We start from the raw sequence: 21,507 nt of genomic DNA, 5'->3' as shown, positions 1-21,507 counted from the left end.
GTATATCATCTGCTCAGGTTACAGACATAGGGTCCCAAATAATAGGCAGAATTGCATGTGTGTGCTGGGGGCTGATCTGGAGATGAACCCACATGTTCTCTGTGGTGGAAAACGCTGGGCTTGCACTGGTTTAAACAATGCGATTTGCCATTAGGGCTTAGTGGCTTCTGTGACATGTTTACATTCTTACCTGGTGTCCCTTGTCCCAGTGCCACATATAATGCCTGTGACAGTAGTTGGAGGAGCATTCTGAAATTGTCGAGATGAGCAAATTCATTAACTCGTTTCTAAGAATTGTATTTGTTACCTTGGTATTGCCATATTCTGTCGTTAGCCATGGACACTGCAGGCTTATAAATAAGCAAATAACATGTTTTTATTGATCGAATAGGATTCTGTGTATATTATGTGAAAATATTTGGGTAATATGAGGCCAAGAAGTCCTTATCATCAAGATTGTTGTTTTCAAGAAAGACTTGCATTTCTGAAACAATAAATGAATTTGTTTCACATCTTGACACTTCTGTTTCACTGCTATTTCCATTGGGAGGTAAAAGAGAACAGAAAAACCGAGGCTTGATTCTATGTGACTTCAGCAAAGTAATTTAAACTCTGTGAACTTCAGTTTGAACTCTAGTAAAACGGGGCCGATGATGCCTACCTCACAAGGTTGTTTGGAGAAGTGAGTCAGGTGTATGGAAAAGCACAATGCCCACCACATCCAGGAGCTGACTCGGTTGTTCCCATCCCCTGTTCTTCCACATCGTAGTGGGCATCCGTGCTCATGCCTGCCCAGTATCCACACCTTGTATCCCACCTTTGGATAAAGACTTGGTGTAATTGTCAATCAAGATCCCCTGGTGAACATACAACCCACGCCAGCTGTCAGAGTGCTCTTCTGACTCTTGAACTGAGTGACATGATGCTTCAGGTGTGTGGAATCCTGTTCTGAGGGAAGGACTGTCCAGTAGTTGCTGCTCTTTAGAGCCTTGCAATTGCTGTGGTCCCTTAGAGTACACACTTACAACAATAATAACTACAATACCAGCAACCACCAGCCACCACCATCACCAACCACCATCTACCACCACCATCACCACCACCACCACCACCACCATCACCACCATCATCACCACCCCTACCACCGCCACCACCACCATCACTATCACCACGCCTACTACCACCACCACCACCAACCACCACCATCACCACTACCACCACCACCACCACCACCACCACCACCCACCATCATCACCACCACCACTACCACCATCACCACCACCACCCCTACCACCACTATCACCATCACACCACCACCACCCACCATCACCACCACCACCACCATCATCACCACCACCACCACCACCACCACCCACCACCACCACCACCACCACCACCATCACCACTACCACCATCACCACTACCACCACCACCACCATCACCACCACCACCCCCCCCCACCGGAAATGAGCGGGGTTGTTTGTGTTGCTTACACCCACAGTCCCCTGACTCGCACACTTGATTGGAGTAATTGCACAAGCAGGTACAGTCACTTGCTTACTGATAACCTTTTCTTTGCACGTCTAGTGCTCAGCGCATTCACAGAAGAGAGCGCACAGGTTTCCTCTGGGCTCTGCAGTCAGTAGCTTCACAGAGGGTTTGCGGTCCCGGCGGGGCAGCTCCTGGGCACACAGCCCGGCGTAATCCCAAGTTAAACTTGGTGGTAGGCACCGGGACAGTCAGTGCAACTTGAAAACCTCCTCTGCCCGTTAGCTGCTTACAGTGTATCTAAAGAGTAGCTGCTACTCTCAGTCTTTTCATTTATGTCACTTCCTGCCATCTTTTTATTCATTCAGTGTGGTCAAGAAAAATGTCTTAATAGTTTTATATTAAAAAGTAGGTGACACTAGAAAGTTTTGAGCTTTGGCTGAAAATTGTGACCTTTGATTATTCATACTGGTAATTTATTTCTCTGTTTTATGTTTCTATTATAGCATTTCAAAGCTGTAGACTAAGATTTAATAATTTAGAAGTGCCAGAGGCATTGTTGGACCAAGATGACAAGCCTTTAATGACCACCTTAGATGGTAAAAGCCACGGCAATTGTGCATGAATATTCATTTGAGAAGCATTTATTGGTAGGGAAGAAGTTGTAAATCTTATAAGCTTTACATGTAAGCTTTAAAAACACACAACAAATAATTCTGTAACCCTGGCTATTTTGTTATTAAAAACATCTTCAGATATTTTCAACAAATTTATTTTGCACCTTTTTCTTATACTCTTTGCTCCTGGAAAGAAAATAGGTTTGAGTAGCCTCATCTGAATATTAGCAATGTACTGGCAGGGTTCACATCACGGGAAACTGCTGACAGCTCCGAAAATCAGCCCTGCTCTTCACAGAGGCATTAATCACGTCGCGGCTACATCTGTTCTTGGGACAGAGAGCCTGCCTTCCCTGGGAATGGGGGCCACGCTGCCGAAGGCTTACCCAGTGCCTTTCAGAGCAGCACATTGGCCTGGTCCTACCAGATAGCACATGGGCCTGTGATAGTGGCATTGCTGATTGGGCCTTATTTGTCTCGTTTGTCCTTGGGAAAAGTGGAGATTGTGCTGACGGTAACTGACATCACGTTGGGCCCTGGTAGCTGTATTCTGTGCGCAGGCCAAGCACATAGCCACTAAAAATCGATGTACGTAGACAGTTGAACTGGATTCAAATCCAGCAGTTTGATCCCAGCCCACACCCCTCACCACAATCACAACGTCAAACAAGCAAATGAACATTTTACAACAAACCAAAACTGGTATGTGATAGGATTTAGTATTGGAAAGATTTTATAAATTTTAAAAAGAAACATTTAATTTTAGAACAGCTTAGATTGACAGTAAAATTGTGAAGACAGTTCAGAGTTCCCTACATGTCCCTCTCGCAGTTTTTCCTGTTATTAACACCTTACGTTAGCAGGCTGCATTTGGTACAATCATTGAACCAATGCTGAGGCCCCATTTTTAACTAACGCCCATACTTTATTCAGATTCCTGTCTTTGTGCCACTGCCTTTTCTGTATCAGGATCCCACCCAGGCACCATGTTACCCTCAGTCTCCTGTGGCCTCAGGCTCCTCTCTGCCAGTTCCCCAGACCTGGTGTTTGAGGATATTGGCAGTTTTTCGGAGAATGGTCAGGTGTTTCATAGAATGTCCCGTAGGTAGAAAGAAACTAAGGTTTGTCTGAAGTTCTCTCGTGACTAGGGTGGGATGTGGGGTTTTGAAGAGGAAGACCATAGAGGTCACATGCCATTTTCATCGCATCATGTGATGGGCATGCATTGTCAACATGGCATTGTTGGTGTGGCCCTGATCCCCTGGCTGAGCAGTGTCTGTGAAGTTTCTCCACTGCATACTCATTCTCCCCCCCTTCCATCCTGTCCTCTTTACAAGGAAGTGGCTCTGTGCCACCCACACTGAAGCAGTGAGGAGCTCTGACCCCCTCCTTGAAGAAATAGTATTTACATAAATTGTTTGTGATTCTAATGCATAGATTTGTCTCCTCTCCCTAAGATCCACTCACTAACTAGTTAATGAATTGACTAGGTCATCTATTTATATCCATAGGGACTCTCGGATGTTTGTTTATTTTGCACGTTGGGTGCTAACCTGATGCTGCTCTGTTTGTGTTGTTGCTGGAAGCTTCTCACTTTGACCCCTGGGAGCTCATTCAGCTAGCTCAGCTGGCCCTTTGTCTTCCTTCTTTGTGGGGTTTTTGTTTGTTCTCAGCACTACCTCCTGCCACTGCAGGATGCTCCGGGTGCATCTTGTATATTTCCTGGTCTCATCCTAGAACCGGCCTTTGTGCCAGGAGCCCGGTTCTTCTGCTGGAGGATGGAAACAGAGCTGGATGCTGGTTCAGCTTGTTGTTCCTGGGGCGTCTTTGCTGCTCCGCTCTCTATACGAGTTTTCACTAACTTTTTAAGTTGCTTGAGCGTCTTACTGAGCAGTACTATTGCTTTTCAATGTTGGTAACCAAAGTATGATACGAATGGTTTTTAATTGTTTTTTTTCTTTCAAGGAGAATGTTCTGTTGTAGCTACGGTTAAGAATTGCCAAAAATACATTTAAAAAGAACACATACTTTGTACGAACTTGCACTCTTGCCTTAGAATATTTGTCTCCGCAATCTGCCTCTGTGATTTTCCAAGGTCACTCTGATGACTTGAACAAAGGCTTGGTTTCCTGGCTGTGCTGGGAGAGCGCCGGTGTGCTTTTCCTTAGGGGCCTTTCCAGTAGTGGAATCTGGATTAGAGTTGCAGATGCAGACAGGCCAGCAAGCGAGAGGTCGGAAGCTGGGCATTTACTGTGTTTGTTACACAATGAAAACTAAAAGACACACTTCAGTGTCTGAGCCAGAACTCGGTGGCTGAGACAGCCAGGAGGTCATGTCGCTTCGTCCAGGACGGGCGTCACCCCTCCCAGGGCACCCCTCCCAGGCTTACGGAGCTGCTAGGCCTGCGATCTCTTGGCTTGTAAATAATAGGAAGTAAATGTCTTAAATACCAGTGATCTTTCAGGGAAGCTTTTTAAAATACAGGAGTGACAATAAACTTTATTTTCTCTAGCTTTTCAGACAGTGTTGTCCTCTGTATGATAGTAAATTACTCCGAGAAACCTTCCTCATTCTTTCCGGGTAAAAGATAGCAGATTATCACAGGCAGCCAACCACCGCAACAGCTGACATCAACAAGGCTCCGAGTCCTTAGGTGGAAAAGGCAGCTCAGGGTTTTTATAAGCTTCCCAACCTGCTGTGGAGTCCTGGGGAGAGTCCTTCACCATGGTAACCCTCCGGGCAGGTGGGATGTGTCAGTGACCCGCGGAGTGAGGCCTAGTGGGAGGTGTCCTGTGCCAGTGCCGGGGCGGCTGCACCACAGAGGGTACAGTTCCGAGGAAGCCGAGCTATTAGAGCCTTGTCTTAGCTTTTGTTTTCCTCTCTGTGTTTTCTCTTGAGCTCCATGTCACATGGTCTGGGGCCTTCTGGGCCATTTTGGGTTTCAGAGGCAGGAGGTGAGTATGCCTGAGCCACTGACAGCATGATGTGCCTGGCAGGGCACTGGAATCGAGTCCAGGTGCGCTTAAGCATTTACGAAAATGTACCTATTGCCACAGAGCCCCCGTGGCCACTGCGTGCTGTGATTGGACCGGAAAGGAAATTTAACTCTAAAATGGAACTCTATTTCAAGTAGAGGCCCCCTCCTTTTTGTTTTGTTTGATAATGATATTGCACTCATTTAAATATATTTTACATTCCCGTTAAAATGTTTTTGAAAACATGAAGTTATTAGCGGTTGCTTACTTCGTAGTCACAACTGTCCTTCCTGTCTCCTGGGCTGAAGCAAAACCTCAGTAACATCAGCTCTACCCTGCCCCTGCCCTGGGAGTTGCACCTCATGAGGCAATGAGCTTCCAGGAAACGGCAGTATTATTTCACAGGTGCAACCATTTTATGCCTTTTTTTATCCAAACCTTTGCCAGACATTCAGGAGAGGTCAGCACACAGTCAGAGGTGCTAATTTCAAATTTATCTTTTAATTTACTAATAACTGGGTTTAAATCAATGTAGCCCAATATTTACTTTTAAAGAACATGTAATGGTTATTAATTTGATTTCTTTTCCCCCAGTCCTTTTGAAGTTATGACTAAATAATAGTACATTTTAACATTGACAGGTGCTGTAAGTACGGGTATTTTATTTTATTTTATAGTAACATTCACCAAAGAAACAGATGGACTGTAAATCTGGGCATAAAACATATACGCAGGCTTATCTATATTCAATGATGTGCAAGTGAAAGTTCTTAGAATCTTCAAATAAATGTAACATTCTTAATTTTTCCATAACAACAACTTTCTATTTAGCATCTTAAGATTTTAAAAATTGTTTTTACATATGTTTGTGCAGTGGCTCTCAAACTTCAGGGTGCAGCGGAGTTACAGATTGTTGGAGTTTCTGATTTCGTAGTTCTGGGTGGGGCTTGAGACGGTGCTCTTGGAAGTTTCCAGGCTGCTGATGCTGCTGGTAGGAGGGCCACAGTTTACTAACAAGACTGGCTGCGCTGTTAGATTTGATCCTCACAAGAGCGCAGTGGGCTCTTGGGCAGATGCAGAGGAGGAAGCGGAGGCTTGAGGACATTCATGAGTTAGTGGTCGCACAGAGACAGGACCGTGAAGACCTTCCAGGCCTCCTCTTGCTCAGGGCAATATTTCAGTTTCCCCCCGTTCTCTTGGTTTTAAACGATTAATATTGTCTCATTCTTTTCAGAGCCGTTTTTTTATATTTAGATACACCTTCCACCATTATTTACATTTAATAAGTATGGTTTAAATTTTATTCTCTTTTAAACATGTAACTGATTTTTGTGCCTCAAGATGTTGTAAACATGCATCCTCCCTCTGTAGAAACCAAAAGGCTTACATAATCAGTTAGAGCCACCCGAGGTTCATCATGAGGGAAGATGTTGATTTTTTTTACCCACTAGCCTAGGGTTCTGGCATGTTTTCACTCTAACTTGTGGGGATGGTTTTAGGCAGAACTGTTATTTGTGGGTCCAGCCAATGAGGATGGATCATGAATGATCCAGGACAAGGAGTCTGAAAACCACAACACCAGACCGTGGCAGATGGAGAACTGGTGGATTGTCTTTCTCTAGTTGGTAACAAGCCACGTAAACTCTCGTGTGCAAAACAGTGGTATCCAGAATGAACTGGAGGAGGGCTTCCCCCCTCCACAGCTTCTCTGTCCTCGGCAGGGCACTCAGTGTGTGGGGTGCGGGGGTTGATACCTCAGACAGGGTCGCCCGTATTGAGAGCTGACCTGTGGAGTATCGCATGGTGATCTGTGCTGCCTTATGTGGAAGGCCGTTCTGCACTTCTCTGAGATGGTTCGTTCTAGCTCCTACCTCTGTTTTCCCTTGCCTTCCCCCTCCTGTTCTACTTTGACCTTGGACCCTTGAAACACCATAATCCTTCCAAAAAGTTGTCAGAGACAAATAATAGCTGAAGAACACGTTGGAAGCTATGACCATGGCTATCTTCTCTTATTGTTTATTATTATTACTTTTGGTAGGCGGGAGAAACTTCGGTATGTTTCACTTGGTCTTGTTGAGTGTTAATTTAAATGAATGCATTTCACGCGGAAACCCATTCTGTGCTTCAGCTGCTCCTCCCCTCTCTCTCCTCTTTTAAAAGTTTATGTGGAGCTTTTAAGATCGTGTCCTGCGTTGTGTGCACTATTTTACTGAGTCCTCACATCAGCCGTATGAGGTATGACTTTGAGGAAACCCGCTCAGAGAGGCTGTGTTACTTGTTCAAGGCCTCACACTCGGCCCACGTGAGCTGGGGCTTGAATCGGGTCTTTTGGTCTCCAAAGCTGTGCATTTATTTAAGGGTCAGTCTATCTTACCTGTCCTTTGAGACCATTGCTCAGGTGGGAGTTGTGTTTAATGTAGGTTTCTTAAGTAAATCAGGCTCCACAAAGAACCTGATCCTGACTTTAAACTTGGCTCCACATTTCCCCTTGCTTGTTACCTTGTCAGTTCTGTTCTAAAAAATCCTGTAAAGAGAAGGAAAGAAGGAAAGAATTACCCTGCTTTCGGAGATCCATTTTCTCCTAAGCACCCACGATGGGCTGCGTCCTGCCTTGGCTGGGCCTGGGAGTTTTATTCTGGCCAGTAGGTCTTTCAAAGCAGCACGTGATGGAGTTTCATTTTGTCTTAAAACCACAGAGTGCTGCCCCGATACAAATGCCAATAAACTGAGGGTGTGTGTCAGCCCCTTCTCTGCTTGCTACTCTGGAGAGATGGGCAGCATTAGGTGATTGAGGCCCGTCACAGGGCGGCTTGGAGATGATCCCCAGAGCAGATCCACTTAAAGTCACTCCCTTTAAAGTAGTTTTATCCTTCCTGTTCTTCCTGTGTCTCTTTCTGTTATATGAATGTATATTTTAATAGCATGTTCAATGGAGTATTTTGAGATTCATTTTACTTGCAAAGAAATTATTCGTAACATCACAGGAGAACAGCGCCATTCTGGGAATTAAGGGTCTGTTTATGTTGTCTTGAGTAAGGCGCTCATATTACTGAGCTTAAATTTCCTCATTTAAGGAAAAAAGTGAGGTTGACCTTAATGAGCCCTCATCTGTGCTTCTATGATTTGTGATTCTGTGACTATGACTTAATATTCTCTGAGCCCGGTGTGAACGGTCCAACGTTTGTTAATATTTAGGTGAATTGGCACATCATCATGGAACTGAAGTATCTTATTTATATAAAAATTGCAACAGAAATTCTTTGTAGTATTTTCAGCACACTGTGTATATAAACTAGCATTGCAGGAGATATTTCATTTATTGTGTTTCTGTTTCTCAAAAAGGAGTGATAGTGCTTGAATTGCTATTGACAATTTTTAGTAATGCGTGAAGAAATGGTGAACATTCTACAGTCTGCTTTTTAATAAGGAAAAAAAATTGTTACCCTGTAAAAATTATATCTGAGCTTGTATTGCTATTTGTGCTTATAGAAAATGGTGGGTATTATGGTCAATGTTGTTTTTAAACCATTATTATATTCATAATGTATTTCAAAGCACCCAGACTCACAGAGCATTAGACAAAATTCTCATTCCTGCCACTGTTAAACATTGATAGAGCAGGTGTTCTTAGCTCAGACTGCTCTAACAAAATGCCCCGGACGCCTGACTTAAACAGCAGACATTTATTTTCTCAGAGTTCTGGGGTCTACAAGTCCAAGATGAAGGTTCCAGCCAATTTGATTTTTGTTGAGGACTTTCTTTTTTACTCCTATGGGGCTGCTGTTTTGCTATGTCCTCACGAGGTCTGTCCTCCGATGTACTCCTGAGAGAGAGAACACGCTCTCCGGTGTCTCTTATAAGGACACTAATCCTATTGGACCAGGGTATGGCCTCACTAAGTCTTAATTACTTCCTTTGAGGCACCGTTTCTAAATAGATTCACATTGGGAGGTAAGGCTTTAACATATGAATTTTGTGGGTGGCACAAACATTCGGTCCCTAACAAGAATCAATCTTTTGAGAAGTAGAAATCCTACATGTAAGGGATTTAGGATTTGAGGGATGATAGGAGTGCTATCCCCGGAGGAGGCCAGGTCAGTGTTGAGGACATCAGCCACGCCTATGTGCGTGTTAGTGCTAACCTGGAAGGTGCTGGCTATCTTTCCGCATATGTAACTATCTCAGAAAGGACAAGTGTTGCCCTGTCCAATGTGGCTCAGTTGGCTGGGCATTGTCTCGTGAACCGAAAGATTGTTGGTTCGATTCTCGTTCAGTGCACATGGCAGGGCTGTGGGCTAGAAAACAGGGGGCATGTAGGAGGCAGCTGATTGATGTTTCTCTCTCACATTGGTGTTTCTTTCCCTCTCCCTTCCTCTCTCTCTGAAAATCAGCTTAAAGAAGAAAAAGAAAGGACACGTGTTTTATATTCATCTCACTATTAGTTGCCTTACTGGTCGGATGCAGTGGGAATTCTGCCCGCTGGGGAATAATAAAACATGATTGTTCATGGGTCTGGGGTAGCTTACCTGGTTTAAAATCCACTCTGTGCACAGATGGAGCTTTCAGGTCTTCTGGCTTCACTTCCAGGCCTAATGCCTTTCTCATCATTTTTTAAAGCTAGCCTTTCTGACTTTGATATATGTCCTGTTAGCACCTTGTAAATCCTGCTTGTAATACCTTTCTGTTTCTAAGGTGTAAACACTATTGTTTCTACCCCATTTGCTTTTCTCTCTGTCATTTTTATGGAGCTCTTTAACCTGCTAATGTTCCAGGGTATTAATTTAAAACAGCGAGCCAAATAATAGAAGCTCCCTCCTTGCCTGTGAGGAGCTGACCTCTTTTTACCTGTTTCCTTTTCAAATTCACTTTGGAAAGCTCAATTTTCATAATCTTTTGAGCGAGTACTCCACTACCCCGATGCTTGCAATTTAATAGCCTTATTATTTTCAAGACTCTATACCTAGAGCACACACCCAACTACTATTTTTTTTTTCTAAACACACTCTCCTAGCTCAGTCAGGATTTTTATTTAATTTTCTTTCTTTCCATTGTAGAAAATGGAATTCCTATTTATATTTTCCATAACCCACCCACCTTTCTTCTTTTTAAGTTTGTTCTACCAGTATTCAAGGGATTTAGCTGGGACATCCCTGGCTTTTAGCTCTTAGGCCAACCTCCTCCTGTTCAGTGACGTGGTCAGAGCTGCCGAATTAAATGATGTCTAACGGACTGTGCTTGGGTTTGTTCTGGAAACTCTTTTTAAGGCTCACTTGATGTTTTCTCCTTGGTTTCTGGTTATTCCTCAAGTCTACAAGTTAGTCTATCTGAAAAATATTATTGTGTTGAATATTGCTTCTTTTGCACAGATGCTTTGTTGATTTCCATGGGCTTATACAGATTCTCTAATACTTTGATTGATGGGATTTCTCTTATATTAAGGACTTCATCTACTGTCCTTGTTTCTGGACTCCAGCTTTCAAAAAAGCAGCACGGACCATTTGAAGGAGCCTTACACAAAAGCCAAAAATATCATTGATAGGGTTAAAGGGCTGAGATTATTTAACTTGCTAAAGGTGAGGCTGTGGACAAACTCAGCCATGTGCGTTATAAAAGTACCCAGCATTCTCTGTGTCCATCCTGCCCCCTGCCCTTAGGCAGTTGCGTTGCGCCTTTTCAGCTGGAGCTGGAAAGTGATTGCGCTTCAGTCACGATTAAGAATCAGGAGCTGTTTCTGGCATAGAGGCCTAAGCTTGACCCTGGGCGACTCCTCCGGTGGCGTGAACGACTGCGAGAGCGTCCCTGTGTAGTTGCCTCTCGAATCCCACTCCCTGGATGTGCGGGGTTAACCATGAAGAACTTTGGAGGTATCTTCCACGTACAGGATCCCAGTCTGATTTCTGTGGTCAGTTTTATCTTGTTTTTTAAATGTGACTCACAGCCCTCCATGGAGTGGGAAAATAATGAGATGTATTGACTAGTCCCTCAGTCCATTTCTTGGGTCAGAGTGGTGAACAGGCCCAGGGAGGAGGTAGTGTGGTGCAGTGGGAAGAGCTTCAGGTGTCTGGATGGGGACCCAGCTCTGCAAGTGCTGTGATTGGCCACGTGACCTGAGCTTGTTTCTGCACCACAGGCTTCAGCTCTCCCTGTTACTGTGCAGGAGCCCGGTGAGGAGAATTGTGAGGCCGCCGTCAGCGCATGCAGTGGCCGTGGGAGGGAGGTTGCAGTTCAGAGGGGAGAGGCTGCAGCAGGGGGGCAAAGGTGACCAAGGAGCCAGGAGGTTGGAGGAGAACCCGGGAAGCTAAGGAGGTGGGAGGAGGGAGATGTCAAGGAGGGGTAAGGAGGCTTTAATTTCCATGAGAAATTGGTAAGAAAGACAGTGTTGGTGGCATTGATAATGGATGCTCCCCTGTCTTAGAGGGAAGTTGATCACTCTCTCTCTTTTTAAAATTGGATTAATTGGGCAGGATTTCACACAGCTTGCTCAAGTTTCTCCTTCTGTTGTCTTCATAATTAGGTTAAAATCTTGCTGTTTCTTTGAAGATTTCAAAGAATTCTTGTTGTCATTCAAAGTGCCCCTGCCAAAGAAGCAGAGGTAATGAGAGGCAATTGTCTCTATAAAGTGAAGCTAGGAAGATGCAAGGTGCATGAGCATTTCTTCAGGAAAGCAGCATTTCAGCCCTGGCTGTGAGGCTCCCGCTCCGGGTGTGCGGGCAGCTGGCGGGTGCATTAGTTAGATCACTGGTGTGGGGCACGCAGGTAGCAGGAGTGATATTATGTCTCAGGGTTACGTGTCTTCCATCCTCCTGAATTCATATTGGGCACTGGATCCCAGAGCAGATGACCCTGCTCTGTTTCTTAACTCAGTAACTTGAATTCTGTCTCTCATAAATAACATTATACAAATTAAGGAAATATCTATACCCCTGGGAACAGAAATTCTCAGCTTTCCTTTGTTTGTGTGTAGAGCCTGCCCAGAGTGCCATTCTTGCAATGAGATAACTCATAACATTGTCACTGAATGTCCTGACAAATAGGAAGTCAGTTCATTGCTATTGCTGAGCAGTCTAAGCTTTGGGAGGAGGAGAGCATGTCCGTTGATAGTCTGAAATACGTTTTATTAATTTTGTAAGGAGACCGATTTCTCCCATCGCAGCTGCCTGTGATTGCAAGGACACCTCTCCTTTCCACTGAAGTGGAGGTGGGATGCAGGGAGAGTGCAGGGGGATGTCTTCCTCCATCGCACTGTTCCATCATCTCTCCTAGCGCACTGCAGGCGGGACGGGGTGCTGCTCTGCTCGCTGCTGCGTTTCTCTCAGTGGAATTAAACCGGAAGGAACTAGATTCCCTCTGTTCACAGGAGCATTTGTTTGCGCACCATGTTGGCTCTTAGTTCCTCCCACTTCTCCAGGATGGGAACGCATGCGGAGAGATGGATAATAGTAATTTTCATGGCGTAAGTGATCATTTTATCTCTAGGAGCAAATGGAGCCGCATGATGTACATGCTGCCGTGGAAGATGTTCCCTGCGTGGATTTTGGTTGCTTTTAAAGCCCATCGTGTCTCGGTAGGGCTTCTGGCCGCTCCTGCTCTGTTCATGTCGCCGTTGGGAGTGCCGAGGCAGGCCCTGTGCTGGACAGCAGCTGCAGTGGTCGCTGCCCCTTCTCCTCTGCCCTTCAGGTGGCACGGATCACGACTTGGAGGGAAGGTGTTAGACAGGTGGTATTCTTAAATAGAATCACAGAGTTGTTGGTTTATTAAAATGTTCTTATTTGGGGATATTCAAATTCAGAAAAAGTGTTTGCTTGCTGAAGATGCACTAAGGAGAAGGAAGGGCTGACTCTAATATAATCCCATATTATATCTTTCCTCACCGCTAAGCCCATCATACTTAGATGATGGGCAGTTTTGGATTTCTGACACAGATGTGGGGAATTTTCCTCTCAAGGAAATTTCAGAGTTAAAAATAAAACCCTCATTGGTCATCTTTTTAGATGATATTAGGGAATCAGCTCATTATTTTGAATACTGGTAAACAAAGGGAAAGAATCAAGTATTTTCCTGGCTTCCCTTTATAAATTGTATCTCAGGTTAGCTGAGTAGTTGATGATAGAGTCTCTCTTTAGAGAAATAATCTAGCTAATGAATGAGGAAAATTTCAGACAGTCAGAATTCATTATTTTGCAACTCCCGATGAGTTCATGGATCTGAGCAGTGAGCCTCACTGGCTGCCAACACTACACAGAGACAACCTGGGATGTGTGTCTCCTGGCGAAGAAGCCAGCCTCTGCGATAATCTTGCCAAAATTTCAAACTGTAACCTGATCTGGCCTCGTTCTCTGTCTACCAGTTAACAGAAAGTACAGAGGCCAAGGGAACAGTGTGAATTACACATTATGGAGATACAATTTTAAAAATCTATTGTTGACTGGGCAACTGTACAGGACAAATCACTTCATTTCGATCACAAAAAGAAAAAACTGAAGAAAAAAGAGGTTGGGAGGGAAATCTATAAATTAAAAGGATTTAAGAGATCTATCAACTAACCCTAATGCCTGGTCCTTTTTTGTATTGTGGTTACTTTGAATGTGTAATCTGTAAACTCTTACAGATTATAATACAGTTAGAGGAAAGATTTACTACCTGAATATTTGATGACATTAATGAATCCTTGTTAATATGTTTAAGGAATTATAACATTTTTTAAAATAAAAATGAGCCCTGTAAGTATTGGCAGATGAAATGATATGATGTCTGGGGTTAGCTTCAACATAATTGGGAAGGTGAATAATACGGGGTGTAAGGGAAGAAGATTGGCCCTCAGTACTAGAGCTGGAAGGTGGGCACATGAAGGTATTCTCTCTACTTACGTATATGTTTGAAATAACCTGTCGCAGCATGTTTTCCAAAGAGGGTTTTAGGTAAAGATGTACTAAGGCTCTGGGTACAATGAAGAGGAACTGGGAGAGGAGGAAAAGCACTGTCAAGTCCTTAGTACCATACCGCATGTGTTCTATATTGAGTGCTTATTGACTATTTCCAAGTCCTGCATGCACCCACTCGTTTGTCTACGCCAGTGGTCGGCAAACTCGTTAGTCAACAGAGCCGCAAACCGCTGTGGATCATTTGTTTGCTTATTTTAGTGAATATTTATGGGTACTTATGATGTGGCAAGCACCAGCTGCTTCCATAAATCAAGTAACACAAGCAGAGCCCATCACGCCCAGAGATATTTTTGGCCTGTACTCCTCTATGGCGTCTCTGAACTGTATGCAAATATTTGCAAGACCAGGGGGCTTACAGTGGTCCTGCGTGGTCTCATTCCTGGATTCATTCGAGTTTAGTCTTTAATATTCTTCTCAGGGTAGCTCTAACCATCTGCTGGGGCTTCGCCTTCCGTTCCAATCATCCAGCTCTTAAAGGTCGCAGGTGCCACCTGCTTGGTTCCAGAAGGACCATCTCTGTCCCTGGTATGGGCCGTCCACGTGACTGCCAGTTGAACAGGGAGCCACAGCTTCCTGGTTGAGATCCTGTGGGGAAGCTCCCCCCTCTGCCATCTCACCTTCCGAACTGTTGTTACACTCTGGAAGATTTTCCAATTACGACATCTAATTACAAGGAAGAATAAATTACTGAAGCAAGTTAAATTATCTTGTGTGTCATAACAGTAATTAACATTCAAATAGGAAACTGCTGCCATTTTTATAAACATCACTAAGTGAGGCAGCTTCCCCCTTGACAGCAGGCGGCAGGGGGCGCTCTCCCTGAAGCCTGCCCTGGGCGGGTCTGCGTGTTTAGAAAATCGGGATGAGACTGAAGTCATTGGAGAGACTGACTTTTGAATTGCCTCATTGTCATCTAAGTCTTTAGAAATATCACAGCGTTTCTCTCCATTTACACCATCATCCACTTTCTCCTCATGGCCCTACATGTTTTAAATTTTCTTCCATATTTAAGAAGGTTGGGCACCAGTCTGGTCACAAAACATTTTGTGGACTCGGCTGTACTCGGAAAGCAGCTCACAGCCTTTTCAGAGCCCAGTTTTCAAGAATCCCATGTCATTCCTGCCCTCCCGTGCTCTTCTGCCAGGAACGTTTCCTCTCCTCCGTGGTATTGATTTCGCGTTGTGCTTTTGAGCTCCTTTATAGAGTGAACACACCTGCCTTTCTCAATGCTAGTTGCTGGCCTAGAATTACCATGTATAGTGTTTAGTAGTTTTTTAAAAGCATATTTTTATTGATTTCAGAGAGGAAGGGAGAGGGAGACAGAGATAGAAACACCAATGATGAGAGAGAATCACTGATCTGCTGCCTCCTGCACGCCCCCTACTGGGGATCAAGCCTGCAACCTGGGCATGTGCCCTGACCTGGAATCAAACTGTGACCTCCTGGTTCATAGGTCGATGCTTAACCACTGAGCCACGCTGGCTGGGCATAGTATTTGGTAGTTTTTAATGGCAGTGCTGGAGTGATAAACTCAAAGAAGATAGCAGGAAAACCTTAAAATTATACAGTAATTGCATACAGGACTAATGGGAAAAGGCATGCAGCTACTTTTGTCCTCCAGTGAGTAGTGTGTGCAGTTAAAACTCAACAAGGTTTGGCAAGATGCTTCTACTCTGCCATTAGCAGTGGGATGATGAATTGTTTTTATTTTTTTGGTAGACTACTACTAAGTCTAGAATTTATTTAGACAATTGACATGGCAACTCTGGATACAAGTCTGCCTTTGGTAATAATGAGTTGTTATGATTTTTGTTCTTGTTCTTTTTACATTACAGACTCTTAAGTGTGAGTGTTGTGAGTGAGAGGATCTCATTTGAGAGAGCCGTGAAGTCATACATTTGCTCAGACCCAGCAGGTGGCCTTAATACACCCCCACCCTTTCCTGCTGAAGAGAATAGCACATTAGCAGAGTGTGTGAGGATTTACTAGGCGTACCAGTTAATAAGGCGGATTTTTTTTCAATAGGAGTTATACATATGTTGATATATATATATGTGATTTGATATCTATGCTATTTTGTTGTATTGACAGCAAGCTTCAAAACTTCATATGTTAAATTTGCTGAAGGTGTTAACATCATAGATATTTTTACGCTTAAAAATGTCGAATTTCGTGCCAAAAAAAGAGCATTTGCAGGAAGTTTTAATTCATCACTTTATTTTGAAGAAAAGTGCTGCTGAATACTTCGGGAAGCTTATGGTGAACATGCTCCATCTCACGATACTTGTGAATGCTGGTTTAAACACTTTAAAAGTGATGATTTTGATGTGAAAGACAAAGAATGTCCAGGTCAACCGAAAAAGTTTGAAGACCAACAATTACAAGCATTATTGGATGAAGATGCGTGTCAAACTCAAAAACAACTTGCAGAAAGACTAAACGTTGCTCAGCAAACAATTTCCGATTATTTACAAGCAATAGGAATTTCCCAAGAATGGGAAAGATTTTAAAGGAAGGAAAATGGGTGCCACATCAACCGAACGAAAGACAAATGGAAAACCGAAAAGCCATCAGTAAAATGTTGCTTCAGCGGCACAAAAGAAAGTCTTTTTTGCATCGAATTGTGACTGGCGATGAAAAGTGGGTTTATTTTGAGAATCCCAAATGCACAAAATCATGGGTTGATCCAGGTCAACTATCAACATCAACTGCAAGGCCAAATTGCTTCAGAAAGAAGACAATGCTCTGCGTTTAGTGGGATCAGGAAGGTGTGGTGTATTATGAGCTTCTAAAATCAGGTGAAACAGTTAATACTGATTGCTATTGACAACAAATAATCAATTGGAACCACGCTTTGATCGTGAAACTACCAGAATCTGCCAGAAGACACGGCAAAGTAATTTTGCTTCATAATGATGCACCATCACACACTTCAAAACCCGTTAAAGACACGTTAAAAGATCTTGCCTGGGAAGTATTAACCCACCCGCCACATTCACCAGACCTTGCTCCTTTAGTTTACCACTTGTTCTGATCTATGGCACACGCACTTTCTGAGCAGCACTTCAAAACATACAAAGAAGTGGAAAATTGGGTCTCTGAATGGTTCACCTCAAAACAAGGGAAGTTCTATTGGGAGGGTATCCACAAATTACCTGAAAGATGGGGGAAATTCAAAGCGATGGACCTTACTTTGAATAAAGCATTTTTGATGTTTCTCTTGAAATTATAGTGTTTTCTTTGATTACAAAATCCGCCATTACTAACCGGTACACCTAGTAATCACACTTCTTCCTAACAACACACATAGGTGGCTCTGGTGTTAGGGAAAGATCTGACTAGGTCAGGAATGTAAACATAGATGTTTATACCCTCATGCCAGGTGTAGATAATAATGGTTCCTATAATATTTAATTTGCAAGCCTAAAAAGAAACTCAAAAATTCTTTCTTTACATTTAGATAGAAATATATTTCCACCAACTTTGGTTAAACTGGGGGATTTACACATTGTGTTTGTCCCTTACACTTGTGTTTCTTTAGCTCAAGTGGCTGACCTCGCCACCTACAGGGAGGAGCCTGCATTTACCAGCATCCTATATAATAAAAGGCTAATGTCCCCCACGGCCCCTCCCCCAGCCGGTCCCACCCCTGATCGCCCCACCTCCCACCCCACCCATGCACGAATTTGTGCACTGGGCCTCTAGTCTTTAATAAAAAGCCAATAAAAGTGTTATCCTCATTGCTAGACATGCATGTTATTTTTGTTCTAAAGAACAAAATACTACTTTTTAGTGACAGTATCAGCTCAATTTAAACAGTGCTTTTTAAAAAAGTTTTCTCTTTCTGCCAAGGGCTGTGAAGAGCCAGTATGGCCCCAAACTGTGGTCCCTTTTTGGATCTGGACAGCGATGGGAGGAACTAAGAATGGCCTTTATACAATGTACTCAGTGTAGTTGAGGGAGGCTGATTGCTCATCTCTAATTTTGCAATTTCATGCTTTGTGTCATGTGAGCAGTAAGAATTATATTGTGGTTTCTAGTGAGGGGGTTGTGTTGGGGTTTAGAGGAAGCAATGAATAGGGAAGGAGGCTACTGGAATGGACTGAAAAAATCACATCCTTAGTGATTTTGAATAAGATCTTAGACTACCAGACTTGCTTCCCATTACTTGCTGCTTTTGCATAAATATCTATTCTGGAAGGATGGTGCCATATGTAGTCACTTGGATCAATACAAAATTGCTTTTCATAGAGAACATATTTAAGACAGGAAACTCCTTTGAAATAATTACATATTTTGAAAAAGGGTTTTATTCTGGCTAATTTGCCTGTTTCATTTGCAGTGTGTTTAAAAATCCTCCTTAGTGAAAAGTTGGTAATTAGATGATTGACATATTCTCCCACTTGACAATCACACACGTCATTAAATTGCCCTCTATTTTCCAGAAGTATCTCCAACAAATGTTGTTCAGCAAGATTGTAAGGGGCTAAAGATAGTTTATTTCCACAAACTGAGTGAGTGCTCACCCTGGAATGCCCGTCTCCCTGGATGGCTCATAGAGCGCCTCCAGATCTGTGGTGGGAAGCGAGGTTCACCTCAGTAGCTGGAGTGGCTGTCTAAAGCGTTTTAGCCCCAGGTCGTGAAAGAATGTTAAAGTTTAGGGTGCCTCTATCCTACTGCAGAGATTGCTCATTTAAAAGCATGACCCTTTTTGTTTGTTTAATATGTGGGTAATTGTTGTTCTAAATCTCAAAGACCAAAGCAGTTATTTTACCTGAAAGGTACACTTCTGGAGGGTTACATATTGTTTGTTTTATCTCATTTTGCAGCAAGAACATTCTAAGTTTATTACCATAACTTATGGAAACATCATGTTGAAACCTAACTTCAATTTTTTTTTGGTACAATAAAGGAATAGTTGTCATGTCACAAAATACAATAATATATCATTTTGTAAAAAAATTTTATAAATAAAATCATATTTATGTCTATCACTAATATAAATATGATGTGAATAAAATCATATTTATGTCTATATCACTAATGGAATATAGGTTAAGTTACTTCTTGAACCACACTTACATTTTTTCCCTGTAATACTCTTTTTAAAAAATTGAGTTATAATTTATAAATAATAAAATATATAGACTTAGGTATAATTTGATGAGGTTTGAGAATTCATATTCATGTAACGCACACTCCCACACTATATAAAATATTTTCATGACCTTAGAGAGTACTATAGTATTTTAAATATTTCTAATTTCAAAAGTAGCAGAGATCCATGGAGTGGTGTCAGAGAAAACATATACTTAACAAATGCTGTCCACATATGTTCAGAGCAGTCCTATGCACACTAGTCAGAAGTTAGAAACAGCCCACATGTTCATTAATAGATGAACAGGTAAACTAATTGTTATAGGCAATGAAGTATTATTCAGCCATAAAAGGGAATGAGGGACTGATATATGCCACAACGTGGAGGAATCTTAAAAACATGCTAAATAAAAGAAGCCAGACACAAAAGATGTTGAATGTTTTATGATTCTATTCATATGAAACTAGAGGCCCAGTGCATGAATTTGTGCACAGGTGGGGTTCCTCGGCCTGGCTGGCGATCAGGGCCCATCTGGGCTGTCTTGCTAGTCCCCATCAGGGCCATTGGGGCCGGCCGGCTGGGGGGAGGGACCATGGGAGGTTGGCTGTGGGAGCACACTGACCACCAGGGGGCAGCTCCTGCATTGAGCGTCTGCCCCCTGGTGGTCAATGTGTTATCATAGTGACCAGTTGTAATGGTCACTTAGGTCTTTATATATACTGATATTCAAAGTAGATAAATCCATAGAGACAGAACTCAGATTGGTGGTTGCCAGGGGTTGTGGGAAGGGAGAATGGGCAGTGACAGCTTAATGAGCAGAGGGTTCCTTCTGAGGCGAAGAAAATGTTTTGGAACAAGATAGAGAGGGTGATTTTATAACGTTGTAAATGCTACTGAATTGTTCATTTTTAAGTGGTTAATTTATTGTGTCAATTTCACCTCAACAAAGAAGAAAATAATAAGAGATCTCATGTCACAGATCCCATGTCACAGAGCCCACAGTTACTGCCTCCCTGGCAGCACAACATGGTCACATGCTCTGTGGCAAGCAGCCAGTTAGACAAGCGCCACCATGGACAGACATTCTGGCGAGCACTTATCATCGAGTCTAGCCTCCAGGCACCCTCCACCTCCAGGAATTGATAGAGGGACAGACAAAACATCAAGGAGACACTCAGTAAATAAAAGGCTTATGTGACGGGTAAGCAGAGGGATGATACGCCTTTCACCCAGGGCGGGGGCCTTACCACACACACACAAGTTCGGGCAGCGTGAGGCTGTTTGTCCCGATTTGGATGGGTTTCAGTCATGCATACCGGACAGATGGATGCCTCGGGTAGGAGCAGTGCTGTGGAGGAACCTAGACAGCCCTGAGCCTTTGCCTTCATGGAGGTGCGGGGAGCCCAGTGGGCGGCCTGTGAGGCCCAGGCTGAGAAGGCTCTTCCCGGTCAGTGTCGCCTTTGGTGTTCTCAGGGTCTTTTCTCATTGGCCAGGAGCTTTAGACACACCTTGCAGTCATCGCCGTGGTGTCCCTGAGGAGTGGACAGAAAAGTTTATTTCTTTTAAAAAAATAAAAGAGCCCTAGCTGGTTTGGCTCAGTGGATAGAGCGTTGGCCTGCGGAGTGAAGGGTCCCGGGTTCAATTCCGGTCAGGGCGCATTCCCGGATTGCGGGCTGGATCCCCAGTGTGGGGCGTGCAGGAGGCAGCCGATCAGTGATTCTTATCATTGATGTCTATCTCTCTCTCCCTCTCCTTTCCTCTGTGTGTCCCTCAGTACCCAGTGGAAAGGAGGTCTCCTCATGCTTTCCAGATCCCATTCGTGTGTTTTTTTATGTAGTCTCCATTATTTAGTCTTTCTTGCCTTTAAATGTGGTTAAGTCTTGTCATTTTAGAAAGGGAGGAAAAGAGGAAGAAAGGAAAGAAGGGACGGAGGGAGGAAGGGAGGGAGGGAAGGAGGGAGGGAGGGAGGGAGGGAGGAAGGAAGGAAGGAAGGAAGGAAGGAAGGAAGGAAGGAAGGAAGGAAGGAAGGAAAAAAATAAAAAAAACCTCTTCTATTTATGTTTGAATACATTTCATCTTTCACAGTAAAAACTACAATATTGTCTACATTCCTAGTTTGCCCTCCTTCCTTCTCATTGGCGCACCTGGTGTTCAGGTGCTTAAGTCAGTGGAGACTGCTCACATTGCTAAACGCAGCGAGGACTCGGTCCTTTGACTGCGGACTGCTTGTGTGCTGTGGGTGGCCACTGGCCTCAGTGACACATCCTCTCCTTGTCTTCCTCCTACACCACCACCTGCCTATTTACGGGCTCCTCCCCTCTCCCTTTGTTCTCTCCACATGCTCCGAGTGACCGCATTCACTCCTGCAGGCTCATTACTAACTCCTG

The 21,507-nt window shown here is 43.6% G+C and overlaps 1 protein-coding gene across 3 annotated transcripts in view; it reads left to right on the top strand.

The window, feature by feature from the left end:
* The window catches only part of SMYD3 (SET and MYND domain containing 3), a 531,828-nt gene that overhangs the window by 245,870 nt on the left and 264,451 nt on the right, over window positions 1-21,507 (top strand). Inside the window, exon 1 of one of the 3 annotated variants that reach the window (XM_080651291.1) lies at window positions 12,499-12,533. The exons of 1 other annotated variant lie outside the window; for it this stretch is intronic. In XM_080651291.1, coding sequence (XP_080507417.1) covers window positions 12,510-12,533 — 24 coding nt within the window. In that variant the 5' untranslated portion in view covers window positions 12,499-12,509. Of the gene's footprint in view, window positions 1-12,498; window positions 12,534-12,777; window positions 12,797-21,507 lie in introns of those variants that run through there. One more of the 3 variants, XM_080651292.1, reaches the window with a different exon arrangement.

Source organism: Plecotus auritus, assembly GCF_963455305.1.
Source record: "Plecotus auritus genome assembly, chromosome: 14".
Lineage (NCBI taxonomy): Eukaryota > Metazoa > Chordata > Mammalia > Chiroptera > Vespertilionidae > Plecotus > Plecotus auritus.
This window is presented reverse-complemented; position numbering and strand designations above follow the sequence as displayed.